At 42.5% G+C, this 19,553-nt stretch overlaps 2 protein-coding genes across 3 annotated transcripts; one reads left to right on the top strand and one right to left on the bottom strand.

The window, feature by feature from the left end:
* The first annotated feature begins 2,780 nt into the window (after positions 1–2,780).
* LOC9267183 (FRIGIDA-like protein 4a) lies at positions 2,781–6,329 on the top strand. Its single transcript, XM_015761780.3, has 3 exons — positions 2,781–3,978; positions 4,954–5,129; positions 5,757–6,329. The coding sequence occupies exons 1-3, from the start codon at positions 2,829–2,831 to the stop codon at positions 6,216–6,218; spliced, it is 1,788 nt and encodes a 595-aa protein (XP_015617266.1). The 5' UTR covers positions 2,781–2,828; the 3' UTR covers positions 6,219–6,329.
* Positions 6,330–8,758: 2,429 nt separating this feature from the next.
* On the bottom strand, positions 8,759–15,189 carry LOC9271331 (2-oxoglutarate and iron-dependent oxygenase domain-containing protein ICU11). 2 transcript variants are annotated; one of them, XM_015786474.3, is made up of 9 exons: positions 14,513–15,184; positions 14,136–14,183; positions 13,614–13,790; positions 13,302–13,458; positions 13,087–13,170; positions 12,219–12,343; positions 9,910–10,028; positions 9,485–9,593; positions 8,759–9,041 (listed from the first exon to the last, which is right to left on the bottom strand). In XM_015786474.3, the coding sequence occupies exons 1-9, from the start codon at positions 15,176–15,178 to the stop codon at positions 8,994–8,996; spliced, it is 1,533 nt and encodes a 510-aa protein (XP_015641960.2). In that variant the 5' UTR covers positions 15,179–15,184; the 3' UTR covers positions 8,759–8,993. The 2 variants fall into 2 exon arrangements, with proteins under 2 accessions (XP_015641960.2, XP_015641967.2); XM_015786481.3 differs by having other exon boundaries at positions 8,815–9,041; positions 9,485–9,529; positions 14,513–15,189.
* Between the last annotated feature and the right edge of the window lie 4,364 nt (positions 15,190–19,553).

The raw sequence follows: 19,553 nt of genomic DNA, 5'->3' as shown, positions 1-19,553 counted from the left end.
TCCACCGACGCCGGCTACCGCGGCTCGTTCCACGGCACGTGGGAGTTCGCCAGCGCCGGCAAGCTCGGCCTCGACCGCCCGTGCGTCAACTCGTTGGCGTGCCGGAGGAGTGGAGGCAGCTCAGGGCCAGCCGCGTCCTGGTCACCACGGCGGATCACTACTGGTTCGTGGAGAGGGCACGCTCGTACGCGGAGGGGATCAAGAAGTGCGAGTGGGACGGCGAGCTGGAGTTCCACGAGACCGAGGGCGAGGGCCATGTCTTCTTCTTGCCCAAGCCCAACTGCTACTAGGGTTGAAATCTTCTTCTTGCCCAAGCCCAACTGCTACTAGGGTTGAAAGTGATTCGGATAATTTCCGACCGACCGGACCATTTTTCGGATACAGATTGTTTCGGTTGGATATATTCGAAAATTTTCGGATACGGAAACAAATACAGATATTTTTTTGCAGATACAAAAATGAATATGATATAGGTGATATCCGTCGGAATCAGATAATAGTCGGAAACTATCCGGTTTTTTTCACCGGATATCTGACTTACAAGAAACCCTAGAAGTCTCCAATTCTCCATCCATTCAGATCCAGTCCACTCCCAGTCTCCCACTGTCCAGTCCCAGACAGAGTCCCACAGGCGCACTCCTCACCTCCTCATCGGCCGGCGCCGCCGCCGGCGTGCCCTGTCGGCGCCGCCGCGGGGCCAAGCCGTCGTCGCCTCCTCGCTGCGGGGCCAAGCCGCCGCCGCCGTCGGGACCAATCGCCTCCTCGCCCAGTCGCCACATCGCCGCCGTCGGAGCAACCAACGCCGGCTCTGCCGCGCCCCATCGCCTCCTCGCGCCGTCACGCGCCACATCACCGCCGCCGGGCCAAGCCAACGCCGCCGCCGCGGCGCCCCATCGCCTCCTCGCCTGCCGAGCCCTCTGGCTTGCCACATCGCCGCCGCAGGGGCAAGGCGACGCCGCCGCCGGGCCAAGCCAACGTCGCCGCCGTTTGTGTTAATGATTGTGTATTCATGTGTGATTATATCATAAATAGGCTTGTGCCTTGCGGTAGTTTGTTCTGCAGGCTGCAGCTGTGGCTTTACCATGCTCTATGAATTTTACATGTGTTTTCAGTTGAAAAAAAACTGTGGTTCAGACTTCAGAGTTTAGACTAAAAAGATTGGTTGACAGTATCTGGCATGCCTAGTAGTGCTTTGCCTTTTCACTTCACATGATGATGGATGGTATTTCATAATATCAGTGTGTGCAAGTTTGTAGTTGTTTATTATTAATTGCTAAATTTTGAAAATATTGATATGTCCTATTAGAAAAAATAATGAGTTATATTTCTTCGTTGATTTGTGATGCTTAGTTTGAGGGGTCTTTATATTCTGATTAATATTCGTCACCGTATTCGTTTCGTTTCGTATTTGCTCCATATTTGTATTCGATAATATTCGATTCCGTTTTCATATCCGGGTATCCGTATCCGATTTCGATTCCGAAAAAAAAAATGAAAACGAATATGATATAATTAGTTTCCGACCGTATTTGATCCGTTTTCATCCCTAACTGCGACAATGCCGTCAAGGAGCTCGCCGTCGTGACCGATTTCGTCCGGCGCTGTTGAAGCCAACCGCTTTGGTTATCCCTCATGTCGCCGCTGAGCGATTGTACTACTACTCGTAACTAGTAATAAAGGGAGGAATATACTGTCTATGATTTTGATTCTTATTGATGATTTGCAACATTGAAGTGGAAAAGAAAAGGAAAATTTTAGTTGATTATGAATTTCCTAAGTGGGTCAAGGTTCAGCATAGCTATGAAATCCCTTTTGTTCATTTCTAGTTCTTCGTTGTCTGACTTACCAAAAAAATGTGAAAGGTCGACGGCCGCTCCTCTACCACCCGGCAAGGTCGACGGCCGCGACGATGTCCGCTCACCCCCGCTTCGCCGCCCCTCTGGCCTGCTCGAGCGGTCGCCGGCGAGCGCGATAGATGTGCGCGGGGCGGTGGGTGTGCGAGGTCCGCGTGCTGGGGCGCCGCGGCTGCAGGCTCTGGCTCGGCAGTTCGACGGCGCCGACACCGTCACGCGCGCGCACGACGCCGCCATGCCCGCTCTCCGCGGCCGTGCAGCGTGCCTCAACTTCTCCAACTCCGCGTGGCTGCTCGCCTACGCCGCGCTGTACGCGGCGCTCCTGTCGGGGGGCGGCGCCGACCATGCCCGCCGCCGCTGCCGGAGCTCGCCTGCTGCGCCGCCCACCCGCGCCGTCCGCTGTCCAGGAAGGAGAGAGGGGAAAGGAAAGGAGAGAGGAGTGAGGCTGACATGGGGCCCGTGTGGGCCCCACCATTTTAAATTTTTTTTTTGTGTGCAGCGAACATATGGGGCCACGCTTTTTATTATTTTTCGTAGATATATTTGTCACGTAAGCTCCACATCAGTGCCACATGTGATGGAGACCTAGTCAAACAAGCCACGTAGGCACCATGTCAGCCAAAACCACTATCAAAACCGCCTATGGACCTCGTTTGTCTGGTTTTCGTAAGTTGGGGGACGGGTCATACCCGGTTTTGTGGTCAATGGTCGACAAATAGAGGGACCCAAAGTGAACTTATTACAAGACCTTCGTCTCCACCCACATCTGAGCCGCCCCGATTCAGTCCAAACCCAAACCTGCTTTGGTCCGTCTCACCACCAAGGCCCAAATAAAAATCCAACAGAAAGCCCATTAAATATTGCACAAGTCCATTATGGCCCAATTAAAACCCAATAGAAAGCCCACCTCCATCTCCACCCACATCTGAGCCGCCCCGATTCCAATCCAAACCCAACCTGCTTGCTCTCACCGCCATGGCCGCCACCGGCGATTCCGCCGCCGCCGCCGGCGAGGTCCGGCGCCTCCTCGCCCACCTCGACTCCCACCAGCAGCTCCTCGCCTCCTGCCACGACGCCTGGTCGCGCGCGCTCGCCCACTTCGCCTCGCTCGACGAGGACCTCGCCGCCCGCTCCGCGTCGCTCGACGACGCCCTAGCCGCCGCGGGCGCCTCCACCTCCGAGTCCCTCGCGGCGCTCGAGGCCCGCGAGGCCGCCGTCCCGGCGCGCCTCGCCGAGGCCGAGGCGGCGCTGTCCGCGGCCGTCGCGGAGGCCGGGTCCGCGGAGCCCCCGCCCGCCGACGTCCGCGGCGCGCTCCGGTGGATGTGCGGCCGCATGGACGCCCCCGCGCTGTGGCGCTTCATGGCGGCGCGGCGGCGGGAGCTCGCCGCCGTCCGGAAGGAGGTCGGCCCCGCCGTCGCCGCGTCGGTCGACCCGCCCCGCCTCGTGCTCGACGCCCTCGCCGACTTCTTGGCCGCGGAGGATGGTGCAGGTGAGGACCAGTTCTGGGTGCTCGGCATACTGCTGCGCTCGTTGTTTGATTCCGATGGCCGGAAGCCGCCGGAGATAGGAGATACGCTGGTTGAGAGGGCGGCCGGAGTTGCCAAGAATTGGTCAGAGAAATTTGGGATCAAGATGGAATTGTATGCACCGGATAACAATGAGGTGGAGATGACAGAAGCGCCTTTGGTGGAGAACGCAACAGCGACAGAGAAGAAAGAAGAGCATGTAGATGAGGAAGAAGAGGAGGAAGAGGAGGACCCAGAGGAAATGGTGCCCGCGTCGGAGGAAGAGGCAGATGCAGAGGAGGTAGAGAAGGAAGAAGAGGACCCAGAGGAAGTAGAGAAGGAAGGAGGAGAGGCGGAAGCCAAGGTGGCCAATGCGGCGAAGACAGGGGAAGTAGAGAAGAGGAAAGTCGAGGAAGATAAGAAGGCGTCGGGAAGAGAGGTGAAGGAGGGAGAGAAGGGTGGACAGGCAGAGGTGCAGATATTCCTGCAGATGGTTGCTGCATTTGGACTAAAAGATAGGTATGATGTAGATTTCTTGAGGCGGCTATTAGTTGATAATGGACGGAGGAGGGAACTTGCCAGAATCGCTTGCGTCCTTGGTTTCGAGGATAGCCTCAGAGGTAATGGTGTGTTGCTTTTATCTGTTGCTTTCGCTTTCATTGAACTGATTTAAGAACATATCCTAGGTTTGTTGAATCGAGATCATAGGGCAGGTTATGAACTATATCAATAAGAATTAAAAGTACTACTGCATATGAGGATTATAATAATCTTGAGTCAATACCTAGATTGAGAAATATTTGGGCTGTTACTTCAAATCGGCAACTTAAGCATCAATTTCTTTCTATTTAGATATTTGTTCTTGTGATACTTCAGTGGCTACCTCTTTAGTTAGGAGTCGAAAGGTCTTAGCATTGGTGCTCTGTAATGAATTGCCATTTCAAGTATTGTTTCTATTGGTCTTCTTATGGCAGGATATAACGCAAATAATAAATATTCCCTTTCAGGCAGTATACGAACCGCTGCTCAATCTATTAGTTATGAAATATCTTTTTGTGTGCTAGCAACTGATTCATTAAAACAGGCTACTTTTTCATCTAAAATTCATCTTCATTCACTACTATCCTTCTCCAGCAGAGGAAACTCCCCAAAAGTATAGGGCTCCATAGTCTCTGCTAAAAGAGTATGGACTTGAAATTTAGGTTACTGAAGAGATCAACTCATCATGGCTTTGTTTGATGTAGAGCTACAATTTGAATGATGAAGTTTCACAAGCGATATCTGCTATCGCTGTTGATACCGTGATCTTATCTTGAACTAAAAGCCATCACAACTGATTTCTGCTATTTTTATCGATGGGCTGCATTTGAATGCATTTTTTATTGATGCTTTGTTTACTGACCAATATCTACTTTCCAGTGATAAAGTGATTTCTGCAATTACTTTGAATTATATCAATCTTTTGTTGAGTTGATTTTGAACTTCGCACAATTTAATTACTAATTTTAGTCATTTCAATTCATCTATCACGGTTAGCATTATTTTAACCTGGAGAAAATAAAACATGACAAAACTAATATGGTTTTGTGTTTCAGATGTTATTGAGGAATTCATAAAGTCAGGAAATGAGATAGAAGCTATTCATATCGCCCATGAGGCTGGTTTGCTTGAGCGATTTCCACCTGTACCGCTTCTTAAGTCTTATATAAAGAGAATAACTAACAAGACTCAGGTTGCACTGAGAGGTGGAAGACATTCAAATTCTGTTGTGGTAAGACTCTCCATTCCATTTCCATCCCAATATATCTTCTTATTACTGTTTTGTGCATGATTCTGTTTAGGCAGAGGTATTTTTCGTTACTATGTTAGCACATGATTCTATTTAGTCAGAGGCCTTATGTATTACTGTTTAGCATATCTTTTTGCATGACTCATTTAGGCAGGTCCTTTTTTTCTCTACTTGAAGCCTCCACCTGCACGAGGAGTTCCTTTTTTATGGTCTATATGTGATTTAATATTACTACTATCGTTGTCAAACCACCTATGATTCTGTCAGTTTGTGACTTAATATTAGCAGGTTTAGCATGCTAGCAGTACCTGCATACCACTTTCTGCGAAACCCTGCCCGGTCTACCTTCAGTTCTTAACAGTTTATTCGAAATGTATTTTACCTGAGTTCTTAACAAATAACAGCCCAGTATAAGGCTGTTGAGAATTTTGGAGAGCTGTTGGCCTATATATCTCTAGTCCAGCCTGATCTCTAGTGTTGGATTTACTTGGCATTTCTTTTCATGGACTTCTACCGTATTTTGTCTCTTGCACCAAATCTTTTGTTATTTGTTCTGTCCTACATTAGTATACTCTCATACTAAAGAAGGGCTCATGTTTTCTTTCTCAGGAAGAGGCAAACAACTCGGAGTGCAACGCCTACAAGTCCATCATCAGGTGTGTCGAGACATGCCAGCTAACATCAGCATTTAACCTCGATGGCATAAGGAAGAAGGTCGCAAGGATGGAGAAAGAGAAGGCTGACAGGAGGAAGCCGAGTGGCATGAACAGATTCCAGAACAACAAGCGAGCTCGGGGAGCATCCGGGCCTCAGTCCTTCCCTCCCTCCAAGTACTCAAGGGGCTCGAACTCGAACTACGGGTCATCTTTTCGGAACCCGGCCTCCCACTCTTTCCCCTACACCGATCGTGCCGGTTTTGTCGGACCGGCACCAGGTGCTCGGCCGCACTTCGCACCGGGAAGCTCCATGGGCACGCGCCGTGCTGGGGTGCTGTACGGTGGACCTGGAGCGACATTTGGAGCCGGCCATGGCTATGGTGCTGGTGCTGGGCATCAATCTTACCATCACTAAAGATGGTTTAGACTTTGGACTGGATGTTGATGTTACTGAATGCTCACTGTTTTCCTGGGTAATACAATGGTTTATATATGAAGTCATGGACTGGTGAATTTTTAGGACATATATCCTGTGTGATTATTGTTTGGTCTGAAATTTGCTTTTTACTGATGGGTGGTATTGAAGGCTGCGTAGTACGTAGTGCGGTGATATGACGAGGTTGGGCTTGTCTAATGATCCGCACGATATATTCTGGTATACTCTCCTACCTGCTGTGTTGCACGGGGGTCCCTATGAGAAAAAAAAAAGTAATCACCACGGTTATTATCTACTATTTGATTCCTCAACCTACTACTCTTACTCCAGTGCGGAATGTGGTAAATCATATTATAGGCATTTTCATATGAAATACCTACTCCAGTGCGGAATGTGGTAAATCTTATTATAGGTATTTTTGTTCTGATTCATATATTTCATATCTTGTATTAGGTTAACTTATTTAAGATGGTTGGGGTTTTTTTTTATCTTATTACGATTAAATATTTAAAAGTACAATTGGCATCACTTCAATTATGTCGCTGATTTCAACCCTTTCAATTGTGTCAACTCAATCGTATATATAAGTCATATCGTATGTCCGTTCCATCGAAAGATTGCATCATTTAATTTTTGTCACTCATGCAACTACTCGATATTTCTAATAAACATTAAAGCATAAAAAATATCCTATAAATTATACTTCTTATTGTTTGTTATTGAAAGATCTTTTTGTCGCTCATAAATTAGGTCCCATATAATTTCTTGGAGGGGCAAAATTCTCAATATCGTGGCAAAACTGTTATATACCTCGTCAAGCTGGAAGGGTTGCAGCATTCGCTTACTTAGCTTCTGCACTTAAGGTTGTCTTTGGAATCATATGTTTGCAATATGCACAGTGCGCATGGAAAACGGAGCAGTCCATTAGTGCGTAATTAATTAAGTATTAGCTACTTTTTTTCAAAAATAGATCAATATGATTTTTTAAAACACAGCCTTAGCTACTAGTTAAATGTACAGATGCTTCGGTTTACGCATCAAATAAACTAAAACTAACCCAAGAAATCAAACCAACGGCCTAAAAATTAACCAAGCACAGGTCTAGGTTATTCATTCTTGGCTGTCAATCGCCTCAGTTTGCAGAAGGTTTTAAACCAATATATACCTAGGTTCACACAAACAAACATAAAAAATGCTGGTAATTAAATTTGGTATTTCATAGCATCCAATACATAAAGACATGTTACTCATTGTCCAGAATTCATAACATACTGGTGCTCGCGGAGCAACACGGACCGGTTGGCTCCAACAGTTATTTAAGATTTAAGGAGCAGCTTCGTCCTATATATCCACTTATAGATATACGAGCAACAATTTCAAAATGGTACTCAAGCTGACTAGCTATAGCTACCTGTAATAACATTCAAAAAATAAAATACTTGAGCTTTCCAACTTGAATAGAGAAGCGTGTGTAAATTTATTATCCTACCAATGTAAATATATACTTAAAATATCATATATGTAATAATGGAATATGAGTATTGACGTAAAAATAAAACATTTTGGCCTAAAACCTGCGATAATTTGAAACAAATCACAATATATGGGGTTTTATGTCACGTGTACCCTAAAATTTAGGGTTTTATGAAATTTGTGTGTGTGTAGAGAGAGAGAGTTTCTGCACAAAACTTTCACATGAAAGGTATAAAATTTGTACTCAAATTTCAGAAGATATTCAAAATAACTCCAAAACAAATTAATAATTAATAAAAAAGATAGTGCACTTAGTCCCGTACGCTCAAGGCCTAGCTGAAAATAATGCTTAAGTCAAATAGCACGTGGATTCACAAGTACATGGGCAGTGTTCGTACGGTGTGGGTAGTTAACTAAATCACTGACTTATAAAAAGGGAAAGGACTAGTGCCTAAATGGGTAAGCGAAACCGTTATGCTAAAAAAGGAGCACCCAGTGTTAGCATACGAGCAATTTCATCCACTCTACATGTCATCTCGCTTGTCCATGCCATTAAAAGATTGCTTCAATCTTTTTTGTCGCTTATAAATTAGGGCAACCGCAACTCCTTGATATATCCAGTAACCAATAAAGCAACAAAACTATCCTATAAATGTACCTCTCAATATCCCACAAATCAATAAAACGACAAAACAATCCCATAAATTTACACCTACATCTTGTTTGTTTGCGCCATCGGAAGATTGCACCTTTTATCACTCATAATCTAGGTATCATGTCATTTCATGGAGGGGCAAATTTTTTAATAGCGCGGCAAAACAGTTCTCTCTTGTCAATCTTGAAGTGGTTGTTGACTTAGTTTCGGTCGTAAAATATGGGTATTCTCACCCTTTTTCACCCAAATCGAATTCTCCTCCTGTGGCTACTCCTTAGATCTAGAGCAACAAGCAACTCAACAGCCGCTCTCCACTATACACCAAATAAACTAAAAATAACCCAAGAAATCAAACCAACAACCTGAAAATTAACCAAACACAACCTGAAAATTAACCAAGCATAGGCTCTAACCGGCTAAGTTGTTTAATCCTGAGCTCCAATCGAGTCAGTTGCAGCAAGTTTTCAATGAACCAGTAGCTAGGTTCATACAAACATACATTGAAAACACTAGTAAATTCGGTATAGCATGCAATACATAACAACATGTTCTTAATTATTCACTGTTCACTGTTCATAATTGTTCAGGAACTGGTTGGCCGGCCAACTCGATCGGACAGATATTAATTAAGGAGTTTCGTCTTCTGACTCCTGTCCGCTGATAGAGATACGAGCCTGCATATTTCAAGTGATCATAAACGATTTCAGAATGGTAGTAGTCAAGCTGGTTAGCTATATATAGGTACTAACTGTAATGTAACAGTTTCATATGAAAAATAAAATATTTAAGCCTTGCAACTTGAATAGAGAAGCAAAGGTAAAAGATCATGCTATCTTATGATGGCCAATATATTAATGGAAATTAAGTGGGGTGTTACAAAAATCCTAGCAAGGCTATACTGAAATAAAGCGAGTATATAAGATTAAATTGATTCCAGTGTGTTTATCAATATTTATCCTGATTAAATGTTTCATGTACTCGCTATTATTGGTTTTCCAACTTCAGGGGAGTTGGCAGAAATTAAATGGCATCTGCATGCTTGCAATTTACTGAATATTCATGTATATATGTATCGCTTCTACTTTTCTATATATTGGAGTTGGGTTAAGTAACAAACCGTCAATTCCTGAAGATGTTGCACCTGTCTTGCCGTCCTCTGAAACTGGCACTCGCAACAAAACCCAGAAAAATCAGTCATGAATTTCTTCATCTCCCTGAACACTGAGCTGTATATACAAGAAACACTACTTCAGCTACAGATCGATAAATTGAGGTGATACTAGGGTTTTTCATGCATGTATGATTCCAGATCAGCCCAGAAATTAACAACAGCCAATTCAATCAGGTTAATTAAATTTACAAGAAAGCTGGTATTTCTCATGGAATCTCACCTTTATTAGAAGTGTTGGAAACTAAGGGACATGATTTTACATGGACATACTACTATATGAATTCCTATATTGATTAATTCACCTAAACAAAGTAGCCAACATACTGTACATACAAGAAAAATATAGGTAAAAATATTACATTGAGTGTTACCTTTTGCACCACATGACCATGTTAACCCTCCGTCCAGATGTTACTGAGAAGACACCATGCCTGTGACTACCATGATGCAGCAGGACTTGTCCGGGCACGTTGGGATGTACAAAATACTCCTGAATCGTATAAGTATTGAAGGGCAAAAATAAGATGTCAAATGTTAATTTGCATAATCATGCATTAACAGTAACAAAATTAAAGGAAATGAGCACAAAAACACATCTGCAAACTAGAATAATGCAATTTTGAAACCTATTAGATGTAGATATGATCTCTTTTAACATGACTTTTCCTACAGAAGATTTACGGAAATATTTCCTACTTATAGATAAATAAAAACCTACTTTCAGATTTACAGAAATTTTTCAGACATCCAAATTCCATGTGTTAATTAATCTGATAAAAATCTGCTATACAAGTGCTAAAAGAATTAAATAGTAGACATTCAATCCTCTAGCCAGGGATAAATATCACACATAGCTAGAATTTCTATACAATTCTAGCTATGTACATTTTTTGCTAATTTGTTCATCGGTTTATATGGCCCCCACTATACACCAGTAGACAAAGAACAAAGTGTTTAACAATTGTCTTTGTGTTGTAGAAATCGGTTGATTCGTACGCATGTGTTAATTTGGAATGTGGGATGCAGTATGTTCTTATTATGTTTGTCTACTATTTTAGTGATAAGATAAAGTAAAGTATAATGCTCTCCATTTAAAAAACAATAATAATAGTAAGAAAGTCCGAAATCCATTTATTGCTTAAACCAATGAACGAAGGGGAAAACCATGTTCCCTATTGGTTGATCTTGGCTAACCCGAGAATCACGTTTGGGAAGTGGCCCACCCCACGATTATGTGCACTTCCCTAACAAGATCTTGCATGAATAACCAAAGCCGTATGATCACTTCCCTTACGTACGCCCCATGATCGGAGTCAAGTTTCATTCTTTGTGAATATGCCCTCAAGCCCCGCAAGGCCTTTTTAAATGGGGGAAACCGGCCCTGTGCGTGAAGCGACAATCTCTCACACGGCAAGCCCACTTTCGGAAAACCTAATGAAACCCTATCCTCACTAGCACTGGAGGAGACCCAAACAGCCATTTCAAGCAATGTAGGTGATGCCCTGGAGGGACATTGACACCTACAAGATTAATTATCACTGCCACTAGCGACGATGGTCATCAAGCTAGCAACCATATTTGCGAGAGACTGCTTCTACTTCAATGGCAAAACCAAAAGAGGCAATTGACTACACAGAGGTTCTAATGGCTTTGAAGATTACCCCCCCCCCTCCCCAAGCTAGTGCTGACATGGCATTTTGAGAAGGTGTGCTCGCCTCTTGCGCTATCAACATTGCCCCATGCACGGAGGCAGGATTCCGAGCACGCATCAGCTATTGGTCGTCGTATCAACTGGAAACGATAGCTCGATTGGGTCACCTCTCATGCACTTGGTGCCCGCTACCTCCTACTCCCTCCTTGACCTCTCCTTCCCCAAACCCAAACCCTAGCATGCGTGCCCACTGTCATCATCCCTCCCTCACGCTCTCTCGTGATTCTGTCTCATCCATCCCTCTTCTGCGAGACAGCCACCGCCTTTCTCGTATACCAAATTCCGCACAAGAAATTATGAATTACATGATCATGTTATAGGTTAAGCATTAGATCATAAAGATTAGCTCCGAACAACCTCTTCTTTGCATTCATTATTCACTGATCTGTAATGATTTGCAAATTAGGAGATATTAAAGATCGTTTGTGGCGGGTTCAATATTGGGCGACCCATTCCAGATTAATTTTTAGTGATTTGACATCTAGTTAGAACCATCTCAAATGGATTTCTTTTTCATGGAGCTGTTAGAGATCTCTGTATTTGTGATAGTGTTGACATTTCTACTCGCTCTAAATGTCTTCCAGCCAACCATTACTGGATCATCATGGCCGTCAATACAGTCAAGCTTTAGTCAACACCTTTGTCGATATTCATAGCCATGCATGCATCCTCTCATTCAAATGTTATTGTTTGACTGATGGATTAGAAAAAGAAACAAAGCTAAGTTCAAGGAAGGTGAGGATGTAGATGACTTGTGGGGTTCAACCCCTGAAGCAATAGAAAAGTTAAGGCTAAAGGAGAAATGCTCAAAGGAATAAAAAGGTTTGGATGATATGATCAGCATTAACACTAAAAGAAAATAGTTTTTTTATTTACTAAAAACTTGCATTGCTCCATGGCAATTAATGGGCATCTAAATAAAATGGGTGCATAATTAATTTAATTTACAAATTATACATCAATCAGTACCTCATCATGTGTTCCTGAATTAACATGATTTCCACAACGTATACCACGGAAGTACATGTCAGCGCCAGTGAAGTGTTTGCCAAGGCAGATATTTAGTGTTACCTCACTATCATCCACATGGAAACCTGCAATCTCCATCAATTGTTGTTTAGAATATATAAGAAAAAGCTGATCATGTTAATATGTTACCTCAGGACAGCAATTTTAATTTCTACATGCATAGCTTGATAGCTTCCCCTATATATGTCCCAGAAAAAAAAAAGATTTCCAAAAGCCCGATGCAAATTTAGTGCTAACAACAAAAGACCAAAATGTCCTCGATCGTGTGTGCGGCACAGTTTCCGATAGCTACAGGAGACACAGATATAGAATTAATTATTGATGTATTTTTATCACGTAGTACTGCACTAGTTTTTTTTTTTCCATAGTACTTGGATGTGGCAGAAGTAGTTGGTTTTTTCAAAAAATAAAAACAGAGAGAGTACATAGCTACTGTGAAAATGATGGTAAAACATTACTTCCTAGCTATATATGCGCTTGCATCAAAAGTGTGTGTAATATGTCATGTACACAAATGGTTTGAGTGTCGACATGTAATATATATCTCTATAAGTACATATTTAGGGTACTCCCTAATTAAAAATTTAAAATATTATTAAGGTTATTTCACACTTTAAATCTATTGATATAGTTTTTATATCATCAATCTAGCTAGATATATAGTGTAGAGCGTAGATATGATGATCAAAGTATGGCAACACATATTCTAAAACTTAAATGTAAAATGAACTAAGGGAGTTATGTAGCACAATTATATATAGTTCTAGTCATTAATTCATAGATGCGTGGTTACATGTTTATAGCATACCTCTAGCACCATCAGCCTCACCATACTCAAGAACGAATGTATGGTGGGAGTCCAGTGTATTGCCGCCAACTTCAGGGAAAAGAACTGCATGATCAAGGAGTTAAGTCATTAATCGTTTCATTTTAAAGAAAGGAAAATTTTGATACATGAATATCATAATCTTAATCTACTTTCCTATCCTACAAGAAAATCAAGTTGTGAGACAAGTAATTGACCTGTAGACATTGGTGAGATGAAATCCTTCATCAGATTGTCTAACATCTCTTGCAAGCCAAAATCAGAGAGGGCAGCACCTCTCCCATGCCTATCTAAGGATGTTGGTCTCATTATCCTTTGATTCGCTGATTGTGCCCACCTCAAAAAATTGTTCACCTGCGAGAATAAACACCACACGAGCATTACCGATATTGCTTAACCTTATATATATACGTTTACAAAGCTAATTAATTAGTGTCCACAATTAGCAGCAAAATAATACTACATGATATATCCAAAATGATATTCCATGCTGCAATATAATCACATACCTCTGACATTAACATCTGGCAGAATGAGGGCTTCAGCATAGGAAATGCAAACACTCCCGGTGCTGGCTCCATCATTATGCTTGTGATGCTTTCTTCGGTGTTGCCATTTATGGCTTGAAGAAATGCCGGTAGGATGAAAGTTGATGGATCATTTGTGTACAGCTCCGGATGTAATGGCTTGAAAATATCCAATAAGAAAAAAAAAATCTGTAAGTGTACATATTATAGGGTAAATGATATACCTATGAGTTTGTGTGTTCACCTATATATAAAATGTGCAAATAGTGTGGCTCACACTTTTTAATTCAAATGTGTCTATGGCACATTTCAAGCAATAATACTTTCTTAGCTAGCTAGCTAGGCAAATAGCATGTAATTAAGGAGTAGCATTTTTACATGTACAAAAAAAAAAGAGTTCCTATCTACATATTCATAATATATTATCTAATACGTGTATACATTTTGATTATAGTGCAAGAGTGCATTTTTTAAAAAAAAATGAATGCTTAAGAAAATACGTACCTGGTATGCGGACAAGATCCTTTCCCTGTACTCCCTCTGATTCTGCGTCTGCAAACGAGTTTCCAGATTATACATAAGTTACGACGTGATTAATTCATCTTAATTAATTAACAACACACACTACGTATGTACTTACACTAACACTATATATCCAACTCATCATATGCATGCAATAGCAAGACACACTACTCATGGTTAATTAAACTTAAAACAGTTGTAAATAAGCAAAACTGACTACTACGTACATGAAGCCAAATTAAACTGCATTTATGACTATAGCTGCTAGAGAATCAAAAATTAATGAAGCTTGATTTGATGAAATGAATTAATTAATGAGACGCCTAAATAGTAAAAGCGCGTATACTAGCTACACTTACCCTGATCCGCTGCGACGGCGAGGGGACGTAGTTGCGGAGGACGCTGCGCATGAAGTAGCGCTTCACCTCGGCGGGGGCGCCGGCGAGATCCGGCGGCAGGTGGCGCTCCAGCGCCTGGTACACCGCCGGCGTGATCCCGAGCTCGTCGGGGCCGTCGCCGTAGTTGTCGGGGACGTGGTCCTCGTTGGGGACGGCCTGCAGCCGCACCAGCGGCCTACGGTACCTCGCCTCCCCCTGCGGCTGCGGCGGCGCGGGCACCGCCGCCGGCGCCGGTGGAGCGGGCGGCGGGTGGTTCGGCGCCACCACCTCCGGCTGCAGCAGCAGTTGCAGCCCGGCCGGCTCCGGGGCTTGCTGCGGCGGCGGTGGCATGGCGGTGACGCGGTGGATCTGGCCGCGGCGGATCCTCACGGTGGCGGCGCGGCGGGGAAGAGGCATCTTGGCTTGCGCGGGCGCGGTGGTTGCTAGGGTTTCGTGCGGCGGGGAGGGGAGAGGAGAGGGGATCGAGAGGAGGAGGGGATGATTCGGGAGAGGGGAATCGATTCGATCGATCGAGAGAGCGAGAGCGAGGAGGAGAGCGAGAGCGCGAGCGCGGCGCGGTGTGGTTTTGGAGGCGAGCGGAGTGACGCGGAAGCGGGGGTTGGTGGTGGGTGGGGTCACGTTGGTCATGAGGAGGCGCGCGCGCGCTAGGGGGCGCGGCGCGGCGCGGCGGGCGGCGCACACTTGGCATGCGAGGCGAGAGACGCGAGCGCGCGCGGGCGGCGAGCGGCGAGACGCGGACGCGGACGCGGTGGTGGAGTGTAACTGACGTAGTAGTAGTAGTAGTGGAGTATACGTTGGGCTGGCTGCTGCTGGTGGTGATGGTGAGGGAGGCCATGCACACACGTAGTAACGCATGCGGTGATGGCTGCTGGTTTGGTGGGGGAAAGAGGGGAGAAAAAGGAGGGACCTTGCCCTTGCCCTTGCACCTTAATTTGGGCATGCTTGGTTTAATTTATGCTTTGAGAGTTTCATTTTTGGAGTTAATTATTTGTGTGGGTGGAAAATGTGTGCAAAGCATGCTTGTGGGTTTCACACAAACCATAAGGTATCAAAATTCGCATTTTTAGTTGTGTTCTCTGTATAAGTGTATTTTTAAGTTATACTAAATGCATCGCAATTAGAAGTGTACGTAGTTTTACAAGATCTGTCTCTATACACGTGTAATATACACGTGTAAGATGACAGCGACTATACATGACCCTAAAAATAAGAATAAACTGAATTGATGTGTAGGTAGGTGAGCTTCTTTGACATAGCTCTAAGTGTTATGGTTGTGAACAATTCTTGTTCGTTTGATAGTAGGATATATCTAAAGAAAAGAGTATTATTTGATCGTAGCTTTTATGGAGGGACACTGGTTGCATGCGTAGTAGAGACCCATCCCAATGTTTTGTAAAAAAAATATTTAGGCTTGATCTATTATATATGCGATTAGTATTTTCTAAAGATAAAGTCTTATTTAACATTTTACACATATATAATCCTCAAATTGTTAGGGGTCGCTCTGAGTTTTATGTAGACACACGTTAAAACTTGAAAGTGTACTACTCCCTCTATCCCATAATACAAGGCGCACATGCATTTTCAAGATTCAACATTTAAAACATTTGACCAACGCTTAGTATAATATGAAATGAATTTTATTTGTTAAAAATTATATCATTAGATTGAGATTTAAAATTACTTTCATACGGTTATAATTTTGTTGCTACAAACCTTATAGCATACGAGAAATTATAAGCTAAATATTAGTTTTGGAGACCGTGCCAACTTTGACCGCGCCTTATATTATAGGATAGAGGGAGTACTCAAAAAAAATCATTTATAACCGTTATAGGAAAAATTAGTATGAAGAGAAAAATGTCTCTATTAATAAAAAAAAGTTATTGTTTAGGAAGGTAATTGAGAGGTATTGAATGGATAATGCTCGTTAATTTAATACTACTTTGGTTTGTACTTTGTGCAGTAGACCAATACTCCAGTAGATAAAAGGATCTTTTTTTTTTACAGATTTTGAATGCTAAAAATCAACTCTTTACATGTATACTCAAGCCTTGCTCAGATCGATCGTGCCAAGGTGCCATGGCCTTGCTTCAAAATAATTTATGAAACGTAACTGCTATTTTCATTTCTAACCATAAGCAATGCATTTATATTATTCCCTCTATTACAATTTACATATGTCGTTCTAACAAATCTCACACTGTATTACTCCCTTCATTTCATTTAAGTGTAGTTTTAGGCTTTTAGCTAGCAAAGACATACTCACTTCGTCTCAAAAATAAGGGATTTTAATCTGATGTGACATATGTTCTGTCTAGATTCGTATTACTAGGATGTGTAACACATCCGGTCAAAATCCCTTATATTTTTTTAACGAATGGATTATTAAGTAAGGGGTTAAAAGATATAGAAAGAAAATGAGATTATGAGAAGAAAGAGGAGTATTATTAGTTCAACGACTAAAAATGAGAAGAAAACATAGTATTAAAAAAAAGTCTAGTGGACTGTGGACCACTGCACATTCTTTTAGGGACACATTTTTGGGCTAAATTGAACTAATTTTATTTATTTAAGGACGGAGATAGTAAAAGACATGGCAAATTACATTGCTGCCCTCATTGATTACCTCCTAGTCATCTTTTCCAAAGCAAGCATTTAAATTTCTTGTGATGAGTACTAGTACTAAGAGCAAGTTCAATAGTATAGCCAACTACTAGCTCCAATTCATCTATAGCCAATCTAATAGCTCATTCATACAATAGTTATATACTACACTATTAGTACCTGGTCCCACCTGTCATACACACACTGTGTCTTGGAGTCCGTGCTACAGCTGGCTACAAATCTGTAGCCCGCTGCCCTTCTCTCTCCTCATTTATCTCCTTAAAATATGTTTGCAGCTGGCTTATAGTCTGCTATTGTACCTGCTCTAATATAGTTGCATTGATAAAAACATCTGAGTAGGGGGAGGAAGACCAGACCTCGTGGAAACTCACGGACCATGCCCCATACACAACTACCATGCCCCGTACACACAAATTGCCTCGGCATACAATGCATAGTTTTTTGGGTTGGTCCGAACCAACTTTGGCATGCTTATCTGGAAGCTGTGGGCACCAAGAAAATACAAATGCTTTGCTTGGCTAGTAATCCAAACCAAAGTATGGGCCCCAGATAGACTACCGGTTCGAGGATAATCCAACAACTCCATATACCCCCTATGTCGAGTTGTTGACAAGTGTAGGAGATATATAGTCTTCCACTTTACAGTGCAATTAATGTCGATACACAAGGAGAGTTTAGAGGATGCTCACTACTACATGGATGTGCAAAAATTCAGACCCAACAGAGTGGCGGGCTGGCGGCACACCACTTCAGTGCACGAACGGTTGGAAACGATGGCAAACACATACGATGTGCCAAAACATAGTCTTCACTCGTTCATCCCCCTCGTTTCCTAGGAGATATGAAAGGAAAAGAATGAGAAAATTTTCTATCACAAGGAATTTTATCTATAGCTTTGGGGCGAAAAAATGAGGAGCTAAAACGTGGGTGCTCGCATGAGCCAAGCGCCTATATGCTGTGTTCTGGAGGAGGGGGTGGGAACCCTCCTCCCGGCACGTAAAACTGCTCGTATTGTTATATAATTAATTAAGTATTAATTATTTTTTAAAAAAATAGATTAATATGATTCTTTTAAAAAAACAGTTTTCATATAGAAAGTTTTTTAATAAATTACACCGTTTCAGTTTGAAAAACGTGCACGCGAAAAACGAGATATGTGGGTTAGTAAAATAGGGGGAAGAAAACAGCCATATCGATTAGACCTTGTACAGTTTTTCTTAACACATGTACAGAACTTTACTCTATATATATTCAACGTATCTCATATGATATGTGACTCGTGCAACGCACACTCTCTCAATAACATTTACACCCACGCGGCGCCCAACACATACAAAACATGCCTAAGAAAAAATAGTTAATTATTCCAAGAAAATATGCACATATACATCCTCGATAGGGTTCTATCTACATATCGGTTAATTAAGCTACACTCTCTAACTATTTAAAGCGTCTATTAATTTTTAGCCCCGCTGTAATTCGCCATGAGGTTGTCTAGCATTCGTTACAATTTAACACTGAAGTATTTGGCGAATACTTCCGTGCAACTAGGAATGAAAACTAACGGATAATCATGCAATACTGTTTTCATATTATTTTGTAATATACGGAAACAAATATGAATTATCTCGAATACAAATAAAGATCGAATATAATCAAACACGAATATGGAAACATTTTTTTCTGAAAACACGAAAATCACCTCAATTTATAATAGAAATAAATATCATCATATATAATTAGCTTGTTTTATATAAAATATAATATAATTTATAAAATAATAAAATTTTAAATAATATTAATAGTGTGGACTAGTGTTGAAAGATAGACTACTATTAAATATAAAAAGATGTAGATCGAAGGTCGTAGGGTTATTAAGAAATTGAGTATATCTCATTGCTTGAACGGATACCCGAATAGTATTGTTCACAGGATTCCAAATCTATATTGTCGGAAACCCCAGTATCATACCCGTATTTGTATTCGTTTTCTTCGGAACGAACGAAAACTATCCTTTCCGTTTTCATCCATACTTGCTTTGCACGACAGGACTAGTGGGCCGGCTGGAGCCTCGTACAACAAATGCGAGCAGCCACAGCACACAAGGCTCCCTTTGCACCAATGGGCCCTTGTATCACAGTTGCAACTTGACCTTGATCAGTAACTGATGATGTTTAGTGCCCTTCCAGCCTCTTGATTTCTCTAGGTCTACGGTCTACCCTGTCCTAATGGAGAAAATGTCGTCCAGATGAGCGCAAGCAGAAGCAACGAGCCACCGGTTAAAACTTAAAACACCCAAGACCAAGGCCAGCAGCAAAAGAATGCACACTAGCAGGCCATTAAACCCAGGCCAGCACATTAACACATGCAAAAG

Source organism: Oryza sativa, chromosome 1, assembly GCF_034140825.1.
Source record: "Oryza sativa Japonica Group chromosome 1, ASM3414082v1".
Lineage (NCBI taxonomy): Eukaryota > Viridiplantae > Streptophyta > Magnoliopsida > Poales > Poaceae > Oryza > Oryza sativa.
The sequence above is the reverse complement of the archived record's forward strand: the minus strand, read 5'-3'. Positions and strand labels throughout refer to the sequence as shown.